Here is a 21,315-nt window from a genome sequence, read left to right as displayed (position 1 = left end):
ATTGATTTAAATGAATTATTTTCCGGTTTTCTTTGAAATGAACTAAAATTTTAATGCTGTGATCATGGCCCCCGCAGGAGGTAGAGAGGAAGAGTAGTTGCTCCCCTGGATTGTCGACGAGCGTGCAGTTCTTGTAAATACATATCAAAACATATTAATTTACTCTCACATAATACAGGATTATTCAAAAAGAAAGAACAGATTTCAAACATTTATTTCTTCCGAACTACAAAAGATAGAAACATGATTCGAACGTTACTTGATTAAGAAAAGTTTACAGTAAAATTTAAACAGCCCGGATAGAAGTTCCAATTACGGCCGCATTGGCGCTGTTGTTTGTTGTTTGTAGTGAAATGGCGGCGTCACCACAGGAGAAGTCTTTTTGTGTGCTACAATTGGCAAAACTTGAGTTCATTGTTGCAGTTCAGCGAGCATTTCGCCGTCAATTTAATAAACAACCGCCGCATCATAAGCAAATTTACGAGTGGCATCGAAATTTCGTAGAAGATGGTTGCATCTGCAAAGGAAAAAGCACGGGACGTCCACGCACATCGAACGAGAATGTCGAGCGTATTCGTACATTTTATGAAAGGAGCCCAAAGAAATCCTCATCACGAGCAAGCAAAGAGCTTAACATTCCTCAACCAACGGTATGGCGAGTTCTAAAACATCGTCTGCACATGAAGCCATACAAACTGTGAATTCGATAACTAGAGACAACTGATTCGTGAAGTAGAGAGCAAGAAATGAGCCACCGTTTTGACATGTGTCGTGTAACACACGGTGCTCATATTGAATGCACACCATAATTACTAACAATAAATTGTAAACTTTTCTTAATCAAGTAAGGTTCGAATCATGTTTCTATCTTTTATAGTTTGGAAGAAATAAATGTTTGAAATCTGTTCATTCTTTTTAAACACTATAATATTATAATTTATTTACTGTAGTTAATAAGGAAACGTGAGTAAATAATCGTTGTTTTAAATGTTGTAGATATTATGTGTACGCATGCATCAGTGTGTGTGGATATTTGTGACCATGCTTGCGTGTCAGTCTTTCGCCCCCCTCCTCCTTATAATCGGTCTTTTTACCCCCCTTTTAGAAAATAAATTTTGCGGACGTCCTTAGATGTTCCTTTAACCTTTCCAGGCCCGCCAGGGATCTGAACAAAATCATAGACTCTCACGTTGGGAGCTTTGGTGACCCTCCTAATTATCACAAGAGTCATGATTGATACGTCGTTGGGCATATTATCGAATACAGATTTCAAAGAGGTAACATTTGTGCAATTCCTGCGCTATTCGTAGAAGAGAAAGAAGAAGAAGAAACAAAATATTCTAAAAAATATTTTTAAAAAATAAAATTTGGGGGGACCTTGGCAAACCCTTTCAGTCACTCTATGCTGACAAAATTATTCTAATGTGTAAGTAAATTACTTGTGACAATAATATTGAAAAAATGGAAGTCATTACTGCAACACAAAGCGAAATGAAAATTCAGAACGAAATTCCCTATAAAAACAACTATATATCATTAAAATTTGATATTTGCCCTTGACCCCATCATAGTATCACGTTATAAGCACATCATTTGTGTTGCACATATTATTTACAGCAACAAGAATTATATTTCTAGAGTGAAAAGATATCTTGTCTTACGTGAAACCATCTTGAAAATAAATGTAATTTACTAAAAAAAAATACTGAGACTCAAAGTAATTTATTAACTTTCCCCCCTCCCCCATATAAGTAACAAGTACACATCCAGGTTATTGCCATGTAGTGGACTACTTCATTGCTTCACATACCAATTTTTATGAGTGTACTCACATGGGCGGAATAGCCTAAAAAAAACATACGAATACGAACTTTACCCGCCCCCGTCCGCCGTGGTAACCCCTCCATACATAAAATGCATATCGGCGGAAATCTTCGTCCTTCAAAAACATATTGGTACCAAAATTATTTTCCTAGCTTAGTTTGGGGCTGATCTATTGAGGTTTAAAGCTTCACGTAGAACTTGTGTCAATAGGCATTTAAAGGCAAATGGAGGGCGCGGTGGCTTAGTGGTAGAGCGTTCACCTCCGGTGCTTGAGGTCCCTGGTTCGATCCTAGCTCGCGTCGTGTGGACCTTGTGGTGGACAAATACCGCGCTCGTGGGTTTTCTCGGGGTTCTCCCGTTTCCTCCCACTTTCTTCATTCCAGCATTTCATTCATCTCTCATCATCACCATCTCCCTTAATCTAACCGGCATAAACGTGGGACGTAAAACTTAAAGATTTCATTTCATTTTTTCTTCTTCAAATGTAGGTTATTATTCCTTTTTTAAAAAAAATGAATTTTCATTGTATAGTCATAATTTTAATACTACTGAAATTTGATTTGATTATTAGCCTTAAATATTACAGTCATGCATCGCAAACTTTAATTTTTTACAAAACGAGGTATTTTTACCTAGGCTTGATGAAGAAATCATTAAAATCCAAGTTTATTTTTTTTTAAAAAATTCTCCTATTACTTATTAGATTAAATAACAAAGCAGTGTTCGTAGATTTCCTTAAGAAAATTTCTCTCAACCTATTCAAAAATTTCTTTTTCTTATTAAATTTCTCCTAGTTTGTTGACTATCCAATTCATACGACATTAGTTATGTAATACGATTAATTTAGTTTTATGTTAAAGGAAGTGGAACATTTGCTTTATTCATTTGCTTCTATTTATTTTACTTTTACTTAAAAAAAATACACATAAATACACCCAACCAACAATTGGTGCAAATTGTACTACACTTTAAACACAAACTATTGTTATTATATTGGTTTATTTCTGTAAAACAAAGACATATTTAAGTATTTATGTTGGTCAGTCAGGGCGAGAATTTCCCTGGACTTACAACGTTTTATCGAAAAATTTCCTTTTCCCCTTTTGCTACATTTACCTACGAAATTTCCCTAGATTAGGGAAATTTCCCTTAAACTACGAACACTGTAACAAAAACTGTGTACGGATTCAACATCACGTTAAGGTGCTTCATTGCCGATTTATAAAGAAAACAGGGACTTTCATATGTTTTATAATGTTGATACTTTGATTTTCTAAAAACCAATTACTCCGTTTAAATTTGTTGAACTTTATACAAGAGTGTATCCAAAAGTTCCAGGACTGAATCTGTATTTTTTTTTCCCCTCTGAAGCTAAATTCCTCCATCACCTTCAAAGTACTTCCATTTTGCATTAATACAGCGGTCACAGCGTTTCTGCCATGCTTGGAAGCATTTCTGGAAGTCCTTTTTTGGAATATTGTCAAGTACTCGCTGCGATTCTTCTTGAATTTCTGTGCCGCGGTGGCTCAGTGGTAGAGCGTTCACCTCTGGTGTATGGGGTCCCGGTTTCAAACCCTGCTCCCGCCAAGTGAACTTTGTGATGGACAAACACCGTGTGCGTGGGTTTTCTCGGGGTTCTCCCGTTTCCTCCTACTTTCTTCATTCCACAATTTCATTCATCTCTCATCATCACCGTCTCCTTTAGCCTAACCGGCATTAACGTGGAACGTAAAACTCAAAAATTTCATTTAATTTCATTTCTTCTTGAATTTCTGGAATGGTATCGAATCTTCGCCACTTCATCCGAAGCTTCAAGCTTGGGGAAAAGAAAAAAAAGTGACATGGGGCCAGGCCAGGTGAGTAGGGGGATGGGGAACCACTTTCATGTTGTTCTTAGCCAAAATCTGCGCCACTTTAAAGGACTGGTTTGCAGATGTGTTATCGTGGTGGAGAATGAGATTACCGTTATGCCATTTCTGTGGCGTTTTGCGACGCACATTTTCACGCAATCTTCTTAAGACATCACAGTAGAAGTCCGCATTGACCGTGTTTCCATGTGGGACAAATTCCCGGTGTACGATCCTCTCTTGGTCAAAGAAACAAATGAAGATCGTCTTCAGTTTGCTTCTTTCCATGCGTGCTTTTTGGTCTTGGAAACCCACGACTCCCCCATTGAGAAGGCTGCAGTTTAGTTTCTGGGTCATAAGCATAAACGATGCTCTCATCGCCTGTAATAACGTTTTACCCAATGACATACAGAATTTGATGCACACCCTTTGTTCTTCAACTTCCGTCATACCGCCGAGATAAGAAAAATCGGAAACGGCGAATGCAACATACACACGAAAACAAGTGCAACATTCAAACGCTTCGACTTGAAACCACGCTACTCGACACACTGGCTCACAAGACACCACCGCAACACATCCTAGCGGGAAACTCGTGAATTGCAAGTGGTTCGCATTTTATGAGCACTGTCCTGGAACTTTTGGATACATCCTTGTATTGTTATTATTAGTTTCTCATGATTATTTTGAATATTAATATTAATAATATTAATTATGAATAATATAGTCATTTGTATCACATTTACTTGAATACAAAATTATAAATTGGATGATAGTACTTTGTTGTTTTTGACCAAAACAACTTATAAATAGGACCGAACAAGGGGATGGGATGTTTTAAAATTAAAGCTATAAAAATAGACATTTAGAGTTAATCCTGGCAGCCTTTTGACTTGAATCAGTCTTCTGACTTTCTTCTGACTAGATAACAGACGAGAAAATGCTTCTTTTTTAGTCTCACTGAGGAAAATTCGGGTTCGATTACTGATCATTTCGACCCGACGTTAAGAAATAGGACCACATCTTTTATAACCTCGCTACTGAAAAGTGAAGTTAAACCGTAAATAAAACCAACCAACTAACAGCCTCATCATGTGCTGTATCGTGTTCTTTTTATACCTTGTATAAGGTAATTTAAAAATTTATCTGCAATTTTGATCATATGTTCACATTGTTCAATTTATTAAGAATAGAATAGTGCAACTTGAAAACAAAAACTGCAAGTTAGAGCAGTATTTACAGTGCTTTATTTCATTCATTCAAACATTTCTTCGTTGGTACTTTTATATACAACTAGCTGAACCTGCGCTCTCTACACAGCGCATCATTCGCATATGAGCATAAATCTCCTTCTCATTGCTCACAACATATGTGCATGCCCCTTTACAAACACAAGTGAAAGACGTCTTGATTTTAAAAGATCAGCAAGGGGTATCATAAAGGGGAGATTTTTTCCATTACTTTTTCTCAATATCTCACACCGTTTGCAAGATTTGAGCCTACTTCCGGTTGGAGTTTCTAATTCATGTATGACCAGTGTTTTCTTTCTTCTGGCATGCAGTATGTAATAAGCAAATACATTACATATACAATTAATTATAATGTCAGTTATATATGGTGTTCATTGGGCAAAGCACTCAAAAAATAAAGATGTATCTTAGACTCGGGAAATGGTTATCCTTCCTTTCTCACTATTATTTGGCCATGGAACAAACGCCTGAGACATATATAACCCCAATATACAACATTCTGGTGTTGGAATGTATAACGCATAGGATATTATGCTTTATTTTTTTTTTAAATTTCAACGCTTCCAGTGTACCCTAAAAAAATGTAATAAAGAAATAATGTCCATGTTTTTTTAAAAATATTCAATTAGAACTGAACAATCTACGCAAAATTTCCAATCGATCAGTGAAAACGTCATCTTTCTAGAACCTGTAGTTTCCGAGATCTCATTGTCGAAAGGATTGGCCACAAACATATAAACATAGTTTAAAAGAACTCGAAAGATGGAAGCACAATTCGCATGCATTGATTTTAGAGAAGGCTTATTAAAATACAAAGGCTTTGAACAATAATTTTATATCCTAAACTTTATGAAAAAGATAAATTTAACTAATTTAGACTATTTAAAGTACAAATACTTAAAATGTTTGTCTCTGTTAAACGTAAAATCACACATAACCGTAAATGAAAGATTTGAAAGCCAAAGTTATAGGTTGGAGCTCGGTCGGTCAAAATTGCTATTGTAGCATTTTAATAGATAGATAGGATGGAAAAGTTGACTATTGGACTACGAATAACGGACAAAACAACGATGTAAATTTATTTATCTTAAAGTATCGCCAACATCTTAATTCTTTTTCGAGTATAAATGTTGTCTTTTGAAGTATCCCAGGCTATTAGATCGCGGTTAGGCCATTCACTTCGACAATTGTTTCCAATATATCTGTTTGGAAAACTATGATTTGTTTTTCCTGTCTACATGGTAAGATGAGGAAGTACCGTTTTTGATAATTTTGTAAGATCTGTCGTTTAGTTTCAACTTTTGTATTTGCTATGCTTTGATTTTGAGTTTAGCATCCTTTTCAGCAACAAGGCTATATGAGACATTGACCTACAACTTAACTTGGGATCCGAACCACAAGCGTCCACCGAGAACCAAACGCAAGTCTCCTACGCCAAAGGCGCATACCCTAACCGCTTAGTCATGAGGGAACTCAACTTTTGTATTTCGAACAACACTAATAGTGTTTAAGATGTGATACTGCGTATGTTCGATTTTTTTACTTTTTCAGGAGACGAAGAAACTTCACTATAGGCTATATATTTATAATATTAATATTTCAGACCTAAAAATTGCATTATCCATTGAAAAAATGCTGACACAGCTGCACTGATCACAACACACATGACTTTAATACATTGAATTTGCTGCCACACAAGGTATCATCTTAAATTGCCAACAATCGGCATGCAAGGCAACACTATAATCAATTGTTTCTCAGCAATAGATTACGTAACATATGTGCTTTTGCTAGAATGTGGATTATGTTGTTCTCATCAGGTTTATGACCCCCCCCAAAAAAAAATCGAAATCGCAAATATTGGACATACAAGGTATCACATCTTAAAGAACGTAATCATTTCCAGACAAATAGAATATAGTGTTAGAACATATAAGATCAAACGCGTAGTATATTTTTTAAAACTATATAATGTAGGCTTTTAATTCTACTTCCTACAGAAATGTTTACCAGATCCTAGATTTCAACGTATTTATCAGTTTCTTCGCTATACTTCCCAACCACACTGTTCAGTTTTAATGAATAAATTTAAGATACTGCAAAGTATCAATAATTTAGATCTTTAGTCAAATAGTATCTGCAAAATGCTACTGAACAAAACTATAATTGAATTCAAGTATCTTCATACAGACCATAAATCTAACTATGCAGCTTATGCTCTCATGATTGTCGAAAAACACTAATTTTCTCATTGGGCCTATATGAAAAGTCTTGAAAACTAGTTTAGTGTTTTGTAAACATTAACTAGTTTGTTTTGAGAAGTATGCCTGGATATAAGAAATCACATCCTTAGCAGTGTCGCATCTGCAGATGTTCAGATATTTAGTACCGTATATACAATATGTCATAATAAAGTCACAGTCCCGTCAACTTTGAACTGTTATAAGTAACTCCGTAATGAAACTTGTGGTATGAACGAGGATTGCACGCAAAGTAAACGGGATAATCTGACATATTTTTCTAAGGAAGTGAAATATTCTACATAAGTAAGGACACATGTAAGAAGGGTAAGAATGACGTTTAGTGTAAAAACAAAAATGACGAAAACTCTTTCTTTGCCCGAAAACTTTTCCAAAATACCACGAGAACTTCTGTAGCTTTAAACATGACACATATTAAAATTTCTCTCTCTCTCTGAATATTTCCTTTTAATATTGTGAATTCTATATGATGGATTACGGATGATATAAAATGGAATGAAAACAAATAATATTAAAAATATGTTCTGACGTGTGTTATATTCCCTCACACTAAAATCTCTACTTTCCTTACAGAGATGATATACTACCTTAGAGTCTGATTACAATAAATAATACGACAATCTTGGACAGTACATACAAGTCTATTAAGATATCTGCATCAATATTGCTTTTTGAGAACATATTTTGGACAAAACGAACTCGCACAAAATTACGTTAGTACTTCGCATTTACTATAGGGTTTTAAAAGCAAAGAAAAAATGCTTTGGTGGTCAATTTGTCCGAAAAGTCTAATCAAGCTTTGATACAAAAGCCCAATAGAGCTTCCTCGTGGTTAAGCGGTTAGCGATCACGCCTTTGGCGTGAGATTCGCAGGTTCGATTCCCGGCGGCAGCTCATGTGGTTCAGATCGCACGTTATGCTGTAGGTCCAAGTCTCATATGGTCTCTTCGCTGAAAAGGACGCTAAACCCAAAATAAAATAAAATCAAAAGCCCAATAATTAATAGTACTTTGCATTGTCATAACTGAAGGCTTGCCTCCCCTCCCCCCTCAGACAGTATGGAGTGGGGCCACTGCTCTACGTTCTACTTCACGATTTGGGACTCCCTAATAGCTTGTGGCTCCCCACAATGTGGGGTCTGCAGGGCCCTTATTTACGCCCCTGGTGTTTCGAAAAATAATCACGAGGGTTCATCTTTGGTCGAACACCCATATATTTACTCACTATCCGCAAAGAATATATTTATGTCCTCAAAAAGCAATATTGATGCGGATATCATCACAGATCTCTATCAACTTTCTATAATTGTCGCATTGTTTACAATTATTGTTTTTGCAACCAGCCGCTAAGGGACGTGTATTAGCATGTAGAAGCGTAGTGAAGGCCCTAAGGAAAGCATGAAAGCGTATTATATTACTTCTGTAAGAAAAGTAGACCTTTTAGTGTGCATTATTCAGTCAGTACCCATTGAATCACATACACGCTTAATGTGAACATGTGCATATTTACTCCTTTCAGTTCCGAAGATTGGTTACAGTTCGCTGGCAACACTATTTGCAGTTAAATTGAAGGTGGTATTTCTGTTAGTGGCAGTCGGAGTAGTCCTTCTGATTGTGGGGAAATTTTTTGGTTCTGGCTTTGGTGGACACGCTCTTGGCTTCGATTGTGGTGGAGGAGGATTCGACCATACTTACGGTGGTGGTGGTGGTGGAGGACCTTACGATTCCTATGGACCTCCAAGTTCGTCATCTTACGGTGCACCTCACTATGCCAGATCTGCTAAGGCAAACGATGTCAACTTCTTCCATAAAATCCTCCGAAGGTAAGTGCAAAATCTTTAAGTATTATTTACCATATATATTGTAAAAACTCAACTAGAAGGAATATTATGATTATTTTATGTTTTAATAGCATTTACCCCCTCATCTAGATCTATATGTAGAGGAAATAAAGGTGTTATGGAATAACCGTATATCTGCTGTTTTGTGTTGCATTCTTCGCCACGGAGTCCCTTTTCTATTAATACTAAATAAGGGCTCTGCAATTTCAGCGAAGTGTGGTATAGCTTTACAAACCAATTGAATAGTCCTAGAGCCTGACTTGTCTCTTTCAAATTAGTAGGTTCAGGCAAATCCTTGATAGCTTGAACCTTTGCTTCAGAGGAACATGTCCCATTTGAATTAGTAGTATACCCCGAAATTCAATAGAATCTTTAAAAAATACTGATTTTTCTAAATTAATGGTCAAGCCAGCCTTTTCTAAACGTTCTAACACGACATCCAAACATATCAAATACTCATTTGGTGTTTTGCCCATTATTAAAATGTCATCAGCATAGTTTATCACATTGGATCTCATGTCTCGTCCTAATACTTGATTTAACCATGTGACTAACGTAGCAGTTCCATTATTTAAGCGAAATACAACTCGATTAAACTCTTACAACTGATCTTCGAAAGAGAATGCAGTATGCTGTCTTGAGTTTTCATCTAATAATATCTGATTATATGCTGATACCAAGTCAAGATTTCCAAATACAGAGTTTCCCTGCAACAAGCTCAGTATTTCGTTAATATGAGGATACCTAATTTGTAATTTGATCTATTTGTTTAACTTTCTGAGATCTAAAACTATACGGAGACGTTTTCCATCCTTCTCAGGTACGATTGGATTCAAATGTGTACTTTGAGATGGACGTATTATTCTGTTATCTAACATCTCTTGAATTTGCCTTCGAAATTGTTCTTTATATTTTTAAGGTATAAGATAGGATCTGGTAACAATCGGATGTTCAGTCTCAACTTGAATAGAGTATGAGAAATCTTTACAACATCCCGGTAGGTTAGGAAATACCTTTTGATGTTTGATAAGGATACCTTTAAATTTGGGAACAAAATGAGAATATTTCATACATGAAGATTTTGCAATTTTGTCAACAGTTTCATAAAATGAAAAATCTTGATTGTCTGTTAGGTTTATACTTGTATCATTATTTATTATATTATCTCCTGTAAATCCAGAGTTATTGTTTCCTGGATTACCTTCTGCAAGAAATACATGTGTCTATAACATTACCGTCATCAATAAGCTGAACCTTTAATATTCTCTGTTTCTGGAATTAAGTCCAGAATAATCTTAACCTTATCTGTTAACATATGAACTGAAACTGTCTTATTCTTGAAATTTAAAATTGCATTTAATTGTGTAAGAAAATCTAAGCCCAATAATAAATTCGCTTTTAATTCAGAAATTACTAAGATAGAGATATTAAGATCCAAACTTTGCAACGAACGTGACAATTATTTGTGTTTTTCCTTTGACTCTTTTTTATGTTTACCAGTATAGTCAACAAGAAACAAATTATCGGCCTTTTGTAGGGTACGATTAGAAATATCCTTCGTTAAATCTAGCCAAAATGAATATGACAACAATGACACAGAGGCTCCAGTGTCAATTAACGCTTGTGTATAAGTAAATTTTACCATAATTTGTATTCGGGTAGTACTATACGATTTCAAAAATACCAAGTCGTTGTTTATATGTTCATCTTCAATATTATCAGCAAAATTCCAAGAACAATTACGCACTGGTATATATATATTGATTTGAATGAATATTTTCTAAAACTTTAGCAATAGTTTCATTTTTATTATTATGTATCATATTATTTCTTCCTGAATCATGAAGACGCATTAGTTTTAATGTTACCATGATCCCGCATTGATCCAACATTACTTCCGCACCCAGAATTATTCGAAGAGTTATCCAAACTAGCAACTTTAATGTTACGTAAGGTAAAATTAGATTGCCCTTTCACCTTGTTATTCGCATGCTGATTCCTAGAGAAGTTATTATTGTGCACCAACATGCTTTCATATATCTACACTATTAATAAGAGGTGACTAAAACTCATACATTGATTAGTCAACGGCATTTGGTGTAATGTAAATGGTAACAACACGCGGATAGATGCGATAATTCTTGAATCAGGTTGATGCCGGTTAATTAGCTTTAAATTATTATATACAGACACAACAAAATCAGTGATACTTTTGTCAATCTTGGGATCGTAGTTTCGGTTTCTTATGTCAGCATCTTTATTCGCTAACACATAATCATTTGCAAAATTACACAAAAATGCTAACTTGAAATCTTCGTACGAATGTAGTGTACTTTTTACGGAATCGAACCAAGTGGAACTAGGTGGCGTAAGAATATGTGGGATAACTTTAAGATATTTATCCTTACTTAGTTCTATTACATCACATTCAGTCTCAAATTTTTCTAGAAATGAGCTCACTGGGATATCATCTACTGCTCCATTAAATTTAGTAAATGAATTAATATCACTTAATTTTAAGCGTAAATGAATATTCTTCTTATTAGAGTTACTGTGATGAACTTTGTAATTATACTTCCTGTGTCTAATTCTTCGCTTCGACCCTCGGTCACTGTCGCTACTAGTTTGATCTTCGCTCTCAATTTGCTGTATATCCTTCACCAGGGCGCATCCGTTATTTTTACTCGTTCTTTCTGGGTTTGAGACCTGAAGGCTAGATTCCTGGACAGAATCAGACGCTTCTACTACTACCCGTTGATCATTATTCCCATGAAAGGGCACATCACCTTCGACTTGATTATTTGTGGCTGACACATATGTTCTTTGTGTATGTTTCTGATTCCTGACAATTTCTACTTCATTTCGCAAATCTTGCATATGGTTGCGATTATATTCAACTTGCTGTTGAATTTCGTTAATAATTTCCTTGAAATTTCCCACATCTTGCTGACAGGTCTGTTGTGTGTGTGTGTGTTTTTTTTAATTTACGGAATACACGTTCTTCCAATTGAGCTCCTTCGTGGCTAAGCGGTTAGCGTACGCGCCTTTGGCGTGGGAGACCCGGGTTCGATTCCCGGCGGGAGCTCATGTGGTTCGGATTCCACGTTAATCAGTAGGTCCACGTCTCATATAGCCTCGCTGCTGAACGGGACGTAAAACTCAAAATCAATTAATTAATCAACGTTCTTCCAATTGATTATTTGATTGACTAATTCTCTCGTCTATGTACTCCTCTAATCTTCTAAATTTACTATTAAGTTGTGTACTCAAGTTATCGTTCATTTCATTTTTCAAACTACTTAGCTGAGAAATCAAGTTATAAACATTGGAAGATGTTTTGAAAATAACAATCCGTGTGAGTACATGTTGAGACATTAGATCCTACTGATAATATTTGTGATTCTTCACTGTCGGTGGACGACACTCGATCTCTGACATCCATATTGATATACATTCTTTTTTTTATTTCTTAGTAGATGGTAATCCGTGATGTAAGTTATTTGAATCTGTGTTATCCATTACAAAATCTGAATGTGTATAATTCTACTTAACTTCGAATCAATACTGTAAACAATCCCTTGGTTACGGTACCATTTTTATATAACTGTAGTTTTCGTTATATATTATTCTCCCAAGTCCACTATTTTATAACACTAAACGTGCTAACACAGTTTGAGATTTAACTAATTTATTTATTTTATATTCCAATTGTAAACACATTTAAATTAGATATCTAATTTAGATATTATACTTGGTTTTACGTAACATTCAATTTCAACAATTAAATCAAGGATCTTATAAATAAAGGATCTGCCCTAACAATAACGCCACCCCTACTCTGCCCACTCTGCTCAAAAGGATCACAATGTTTTTAGCCAACAAACATGGCGGAAACGAAAGTAGCCAATCAGACGATGTCGGAAACAAGAATAGCCAATCAGACGTGCCGATGCTCGGTTGATTTTGGCTTCATCGATTTAGTAAGATGAAGATACGTATGGGCAGATCCACGACCCGCTCGGGAGAGTAATGCTCCCGCAAGCACATTTTTTTTTCGTGCGCTACTCTATCCAGCTGTTTTACACGCTATCCTAGCCAGTTGTTTTAAGTTGGTCACAAAATTTATATCATGGAGTACAAGGGGAACAAAACGAGCCCTGTAGGGCTTCTAACTCGTTCCTACTACTACTACTTATCTGCACAAAAGTAAGTAAATCACTTTTTTGAGTATTATTTTCATATTATTTTAATTCAAAAAGTGTTATTAAAATGTAAAAAAATAAACTTTCGTTGGGCCGGGTTTGAACTCACGCCAAAAGAGATTTTTTTTACTATCATATCGCGCTAGCCACGAAGACCGACAGCAGCAATCGTTTGATTTCTGCTATTTGGATGCAATGTGGCAAGAAATGGATAACGCCAACCAATCAGAACTGTGTTTTTCGTTCCTGCTTCCGGGAGCATTACTCTCCTGAGCTAGTCCTGCAGATCCTCTATTTATAACATCCTTGAATTAAACTCTATATTTAACAGAATATATTTGTTCATCTTCTAATTACATAAATTACCTGGCGCTAATATACGGGCACTTGTAGCCAATGGCACTACTTATCGTTATACGTGACTGTTCTTTTTTCTCAAGCAAATTTATCAATTTAGTTTTCCATGACTTGCAAAATTCTTTAACAGAAATATTGACGTTGACGTTAGGTGATAGATAGCGAGAAGCAGTTTGCTGCAATCAATTAAGCGTCCCAAGAAAATATGCCCCATTTTGATTCTAAATTCTCTATTAAAACCGGAAGTGGCAAAAATAAACCACTTTTTACTTTAATGGTAACCTCCGCAGAATAAAAACTGTAATAAATAGTGACAAGATATTTTCTGCAATAAATTAAGCGTCCCAAGAACATGCTCAATCTTGACTCTAATCTTTGTATTAAAACCGGAAGTGGTAGAAATGCACTACCTTTTTCGGTTTCTATATAAATTAAGAAAATATTGCTCTATATAAACTAAATTCCTTCATGTGGTGTACACGTGACAGTGATACTTGTTTTATATATCCTTCGATAGATAAATTTCTTCAACTACAGAACATTACTAAAGTACGCGACAGTCCATTTCTTGTTTGGAGTGAACCGATGAACTCAAGATATTCTATTGGCAAATTTCCGGCAAGAAGTTTACTTTCAGCTATCGAAAATTATGATAAGTTGACAAAATTGTCGTTCACTACAAGATATAATATGTCGATCCACATCATTGTCCTGGCAAGGTCACTGTACGCGGATTGGTTGATTTGAGAGCAACTCTCAAGGCCGAACGTCAATTCGGCTGGTCTGTATAATAGCTCTGTCTTGTCATTTCTTCATCAAAACACTTAAATTAAGGCCAAACGGCCATTATAATCCCAACTGCCTTGTTCACACAATTGATTAAACTTATAGCAGGATTATGTAAGATTTTAGGTAACATTTTCTTCTAGTGAAAAAGTACTACACAGCTCTAGCACGCTACATATGTGCAAATGTTTTCGGATTTCGGATTTTCAGAATAGGAAAGATTGAATTAATGAGTGACTGATTGAGTGAGAGTATGAGTGATTGAATTATTTCGCATCCTATTCACCTTTTTTAAATCCACTATCATGTCACCATTTATATATGTAATATAGGTTACTTTAATTTTGTGATTATATTGTCATCATATATTTTTTAAAGTACATGTGGAAAATATACGTAACATTTGAAGTTGCCAGTAAGTGCAGTCCGCAAAAAGTACATGCTTAATAACATTTTTAAAAATATCTAAAAATCATAACCACAAGTTGACTTTTGTCGACGGAAAGAAAATTTCCCTAAATAGCGAATGTCAACTGAATCGTTGATTTGAGAAACGTCATAAGTCACTCATTGGCCGGGAATGAGTTCACATGTAGCTTTGATTCTTGAAAGATAATTATACCGTTGGGTTGTGAAGTGACAGAAGTCGCACTAGTAGTTCGTGCACTATCGACCTACAACAATTGTCTGTGAGTTGAGAAACGTCACAAGTCATTGACTTATGACATTTCTCAACTCAACGGATGACCCAGACCAATCCATTAGGAACAAAATTAATACGACTGAAATCAAGGACAGATGTCGGAATCATGAGCACTTAATGGGCATAGCGTTTGACTTTATGCAGGTGATCAACCTACCAAAAATTCCTGAACATGACAGGTTTTATTGGCGGCAGTTGGACGTGAATATTTTCTGTATTCATAATTTATAAGATAATTCCTCCATGATTTATCTCTATCACGAAGACAGGCAAGAAGTTGCCATACAAAGTATGCACTTTCCGTACCGAGTATACTCAGAATGAGACACCACAGACAATCACAGAGCTCCACTGGTTTAGTGACGGATGTGGTGGACAAAACCGCAACCACACTCTCATTAGAATGTGTTTATCTCTAGTTTCGAATAAACGTTTTCACGAAATTCACCATTATTTTCCCATTCGAGGCCATTACTTTATTTCTAGCGATGGGGATTTCGGTATAGGCTATTAAACAGACCCTACAACGTCACGATCGGTTTTATGTACCACTAGAAATTATTCGTTTGATCTTTGAGCTGGGAAAGAAATTTACTGTGCACATGGTTGTAACGGCCAGTATTCTCAATTTCAAGGCATGGTGGCCATATTACTATAAGCAATCATGTCTTGTTGATCTTCTTGTTCTTGTTGAAAACGGCTGAACGCGTATGTTTTCGAGATAATAACTAATCTGAAACATTGCACACTTACCATAGAGATGTTTTAATGTAATATATTGTACATGTACGTGTGGTGTTTTGTACAATACTCGTGAAATATACCATAGGTTTCCCTTTCATAGCAATAATGTGTTGAAAATGTAAACCTAACTTAACCTATTCTACCCTAACCTATGCTAATATTTTCCTGATCCTTGTGTTGGGTTGAGTAATGTCTTAAGTGAAATATATTCAATATTTTTTTGTAGATTTATTTCTCGATGTAACAGCTGTTTCAACAGCAGCGATAATCCGGCTAAGTGGCCGTGAGAGCAGTCACTTTAAATAAATAAACTCTGTGTGTAACGTTTTTACATCTCTTGTAAAATATAGTTTGCATGACTTATGGCGTTTCTCAAATCAGCGATTCAACTATAGTCAATGTTTTAAAACTTTTGGTCCGTATCTTGGACTTGTCGAGACTAGTTACCAAAGATGCTCCGTGCGATGTTTGCGTTCTATTACCAAAAATCGACCTCGCCAAGGCCGACAAAGCTCGTGAATACCCAGAGAAGGTCGCTAGATACGTAGCAAAATGAAACCAATGTTGATTGTGTTCTGAAGTGCCGTGTCAATGTGGGTAATGAGTACGTAGCGAAAGAACATTTTTCATCTTTACATGTCGATCTTTGTTCGAAATGATCAGACCTGTGGAACTCAGAGTCCCGAAGTCTGCACCAGGATGTATTCCATTCATGCAGCTCATATTCTTGTCCTTTTCAGCACAGCACAAGATTTTGATGTTTCGTCAAGCTCACTACTCTCCGGGTACAGAATTGCGAGACTTATGTCAGTTTACGAAAATCAAAAGGTACCAGACAGAAACTTCCCGAGGAGAGACCCAGTGCAACGCGATGGCTGTTCTCGTAGCACTTTCAAATGAGGGGTTAAAAGGCTGTTTGTAGCAGTGGAAAGGCTAGCAAACACGGTGCGTGGAAGTAGGTGGTTACTAATTTAAAGGGGATTAGGACAAAAAATACGCCACGTGAATGTATTGGTTTTCCGGAACCACGGTCAGATACTTTTCCGATAGGCCTTGTATATATATATATATATATATATATATATATATATATATATATATATATATATATATATATATATATATATATATATATATATATATATTATCTCGTTGTTGTGGATGCAGGTGAGAATCAGACTCGCAACTAGGTAGAGGTCAGATGTCCGAGCCATTCTGAAACTTTGAGTTGTTAGAGTAGATAAATATATGGCCAAACAGTATGCAGTCACGAATATGAGAGGAAACCTTGCTCTCCTCCCCCTGTCTAAGTATTCTGGCTACAAACCTAGTGTGGATGTGGACATAGATATTAAGAAAGGATGAGAACAAGATATTTTAAATCGGCGCCTATATTTATATTCATTTATTTATCTTTATGCTTTTCTTTCTTTACAGCATCGACTTTGTGGACTTAGGATTCAATGTTTTGGATATTAACAATGAGTCCTGCCGAAAGAGATTAATATGTGAAGTAGACAATATAGCTACCAACCAACCAATCATAAGCTACGCTCTTAGATTAATAGGGTAAGTGTTTCTAATCATGGACGGTAAGATTTGGAAAAGCACTAATACTTATAGAATAGCTTAGGACGTAAAATTCTATTTTTCATTGTAAAATAATCTTACTGAATATACTGTAGTATATACGCATAAGTAACTTCTCCTGTTCAGAAGAATTTTACTAGATCCTTTCTATTTCAAGTGTGCTACCTGATGGCGCTGCTGTCGATGTAAATATGTTTACGCGTATCTCCCTCGAAAGAGGAGACACAAGTTGCTGTGGCCGAGATCCTTTAATAGTTGGATGCAGACAAGAGTTCTTTTCCCCAAAGCTAAGAGGTTTCCTCCGTAAAACGGGGTAGGGCAGAAGTATGGTTCACCTATTTACGGAGGGCACACTTGAAATAGAAAAAGCTCTATCATGCTATACTATAGGAGAAGATTCCGGTATTTTTATAAAACCATTGAGGGAAAACCAGATTTACATTTTTCTCACATCTGATATATATATACAGAAGGTTGTTTCAGCCTTATGGTGGTGGATTACAGACCCGTGCCCTAGGGCGTAAAACCTCGTTTCCACCAGCGATCATGTTCGATGTGAGAGCCCCGTTGGTGAATGATTGCACGAGATCGTAGTTTCCACTTAAGAAGACCTCTATTGAGCACTGCCTGATCCAATTTCGCCCACTCCTCCTTGCACACTTCCCAAAGGCCACCAAGTGTGGTCGGACGACGCTGATTGATGTACCGTTTGAGAAGACCGAAAGCACAGAAGTCCATAGAGGATGCATCTGGTGACTTGACGGGGATGTCTCAAAATGAGATAGCCGTTACACCTGTCTCCTGTTCCATACGTGTCATGTAGGCCACCGTTCGTTTGGCAGTATGGCTGCTGGCCTTGTCCTGGTGGATGAACACTCTGTCAGTGTCATTGCCATACACAGCTGGGGAATGTTGGCGATAGATGGGTTCCAGTACATGCTCGATATAATACGCTGCATCCACCTTGACATTTGATGACACCCGGTGTATCGGAAGCTTTCCTTTTGCACAGAAACCCGTCACTACCATAAATCCCTTTGGAAAACTCTCCTTGCAGGAGCGAACCCACTTTGTATGATCAGTTCCATCACTGTGGCGATAGTAAATTGCACGCATCTACTGGAATCGTGTCAAATAGACCCATGCTTCATCCAAGCTGATCACATAACGCCATTTGTCACCTGCCAGGTAACCTTCATACAGCCTTTTGCATGCCACCCGCCGTTCTGCGATGTGCGTTGGCTTCAGAACATGAACGCGCCGCTTGCGTGCACTTCTTAGTCCCAAATTGTCGCGTATGATTCGGTGTACAGTTGCAGTTGACCGTTCAACTCGCCACGCTATGTCACGTTGATTGAGTGGATTCTCCTGGGTCACAAACCGGCGGACCTTGGCAATGACGTCTTGACTGCGTTGTGGAGCCGGTTGCTTCTTTTGCCCCTTTTGACGACGCATGGCAATGGTTTGCTCTGGGTTTGCATTGCGATGGATGGCTGCATTAATTCCCTTATCTGACACTGTGAAACCTTTCCTCTTGCACTGTGTTCTTATTCGGCGATAGTTGTAGCCTATATCAGAAAGTGCTAGGATATAGCCCTCATAAAAAGGGTTGATTTTCGGCGCCATTCTGATCACACACATCTCTCCTCTGCATGGCTTGTACACAAGTGTCTGGCTACTCCGTACTGCGTACGTGACGACGCTGACGCGAAACTAGCGCCTCTGGTGGCGACTGCAAATTGCTACCATAGGGATGAAACAGTCTTCTGTATACAGGATGCGCAGCATAAATTAAGAGAAATCTGTAAAAATAAACAACATACAGAAAAGTAGACTGTTCTATTTTGAACCATATTATTCTTTATTCAAACATAAATATAGTCATTATTCTTTAAATTGTTTTTAAAAATCTTCATTTGATGCAATAATATACTTGATTCGACTTCTGAACCATGAGCACGCTTTAATTAGATTTTCTTTATTCATAAACGTGATAATCTTTTCAATATTAGCTTCAACAACCTCTCCATTGCAATGAGGTTTATTTAATATCGTCTCCCTCATAAACACTACTCCTTTTCTCGCACAAATTCTTCTCATCGGAGAAGAAAATCAAAGGTTTAATTTCTTTGGAATGCTTTAATTGTAGTAGCACTTCCTTTGATTTTGCTAAGCGCCCTTCCTTTGTCTGTGGTGTCATAAATTGGCCTATTCTAAAAACATACCTCTGTATCTGATATCTTCAGCAGCCATCTTGTGGACCGTTGAATCTGACATGTTGAGTTCTCTTGCTATGCACCGCATTGACTTTAAGTGATATTCATGAATGACCTGAATTTTGTGCACGATATCTGAAATTGTAGGATCCTTGCGTATCATACGGTTTTTTCCTTGTTGGTGTGACGATATCGTGATCAGCATCATACGCAAGATGCGCACCCTAAAATGTTTACTGAGAACTGTCCATAGTATTCTTTTCTTTCGGGGGGGGGGAGTCCAATACGTCTATATAACATTGACCCTGTCGAATTCTGCACCCGAAAAGACAAGTAATTGCTAATTACTACCACTTCTATTTTTAGAAAACAATAACGAAACTAGATCATATTTATAGGAAAAGAAAGAGCACAGAAGAGGCGTAAAATTAAATCTCTAACCTACATCAATCATTTTATGTGAAATAAGTATAGTTTTCTTAAAAGAATCTACAAATGTTAGATGAGTTTCGTACTTTTAGGAGGAGGGGGTGTTCCGTGGGTGTGCCACCTTTCATACACCTTCTTTAAGTGACAAACGATTTGTAAAAAGATGACTGGGCAGTGAGGGTGGATAATCAGGATTTACCTGATATGCGAAGGACTCTGAAATCTTTCTTCCAGTCTATCACTAACTGGATCACATCAAACTGTAGTGAGCTCTCTACCCAATTCAGTTGCTGGTCTCCCGCTAGGAGAGGTCGCTTTAAATCGATGACGTAAGGGGATAATGAGATACTCCCATTGCACGAAAGGCTGAAACCAATCTCCCAGCTACACCTACTGGCAGAAAGGGAGTTCCCTATCAAATGAGTGTCCACCCGCATCTACAGTGGCAGAATTACAGCTTTAAAGCAAGCGCACATTTCCCATTTGGCAGCTGAAGGCATCGCTAGATGCCGTATTCCATGGTATAATCACGACCCGGTAGAGATCAACTTATTTCTGGGTCTCCACAGGGGACTTCCAATCCCAAATCTGCCTACCTCAAGTTTTCAAAATTCCGTGCTAAGGTACTACGTACACTCCCGAACACAATTGCACGTGCTAATCGCTCATTTGGAAGACGGAACAAGTCTCTCTTTCCGTGGTAAGGTATCTTCCATCTCCACCTCCACTTGTCCTGTCACTGTACATTACTCTATGCACATAAATTTTCTTATGCTTTCACGGAATAATTAACTTCCGATCACGAGGTCGTACGTCGAAAGGCAACTATGTAGTTTGGGAGGAATGCATTGTCACATGCTAGAATAACAGTTCCATTTTCAAAAGTGAAATTAACCCAGATTATCTAACATTTGCGGAAGATCAGTCCTGAAAACGCATCTTTGGGAAAAATTACTATGTTAAAAATGGATGCGATATCGCTAATTTGAGTCTGAGTGTAGAGGGTATTAAGGAATAGTTCTCAATTTTGTGAACTATGAGATCAGTTCTAAGAAACAGTGTGTGTCCGTTATCTGCTGTTAATACATTCTGAATAAATTCCACTGTTATAGAGTAGTGTTATGCATATTAAAAAAAATAATTAGACCTGATTTTAATTTTTAGCAATGAATTTAATTACACCTTCTATCTTATACACGTTCTTCTAGTCCCATATATTCCCTTTTACGTGTACAATCACAGTATATCACAATCTACAAATTCGAG

The 21,315-nt window shown here is 36.9% G+C and overlaps 1 protein-coding gene across 2 annotated transcripts in view; it reads left to right on the top strand.

Annotated features, from left to right (window-relative positions):
* Positions 1-21,315, top strand: part of LOC145684031 (uncharacterized) — a 40,440-nt gene that overhangs the window by 10,391 nt on the left and 8,734 nt on the right. The window contains exons 1-3 of one of the 2 annotated variants that reach the window (XM_081755848.1): positions 6,700-6,794; positions 8,701-9,004; positions 17,252-17,383. In XM_081755848.1, the coding sequence (XP_081611974.1) occupies positions 6,746-6,794; positions 8,701-9,004; positions 17,252-17,383 (485 nt within the window). In that variant the 5' untranslated portion in view covers positions 6,700-6,745. Of the gene's footprint in view, positions 1-6,699; positions 6,795-8,700; positions 9,005-17,251; positions 17,384-21,315 lie in introns of those variants that run through there. The other variant, XM_081755847.1, reaches the window with a different exon arrangement.

Source organism: Thermobia domestica, chromosome 4 (assembly GCF_964235325.1).
Source record: "Thermobia domestica chromosome 4, izTheDome1.hap1.1, whole genome shotgun sequence".
Taxonomy (NCBI): Eukaryota; Metazoa; Arthropoda; class Insecta; order Zygentoma; family Lepismatidae; genus Thermobia; species Thermobia domestica.
Note: the sequence above shows the minus strand (reverse complement) of the source record. Positions and strands in the feature narration are given on the sequence as shown.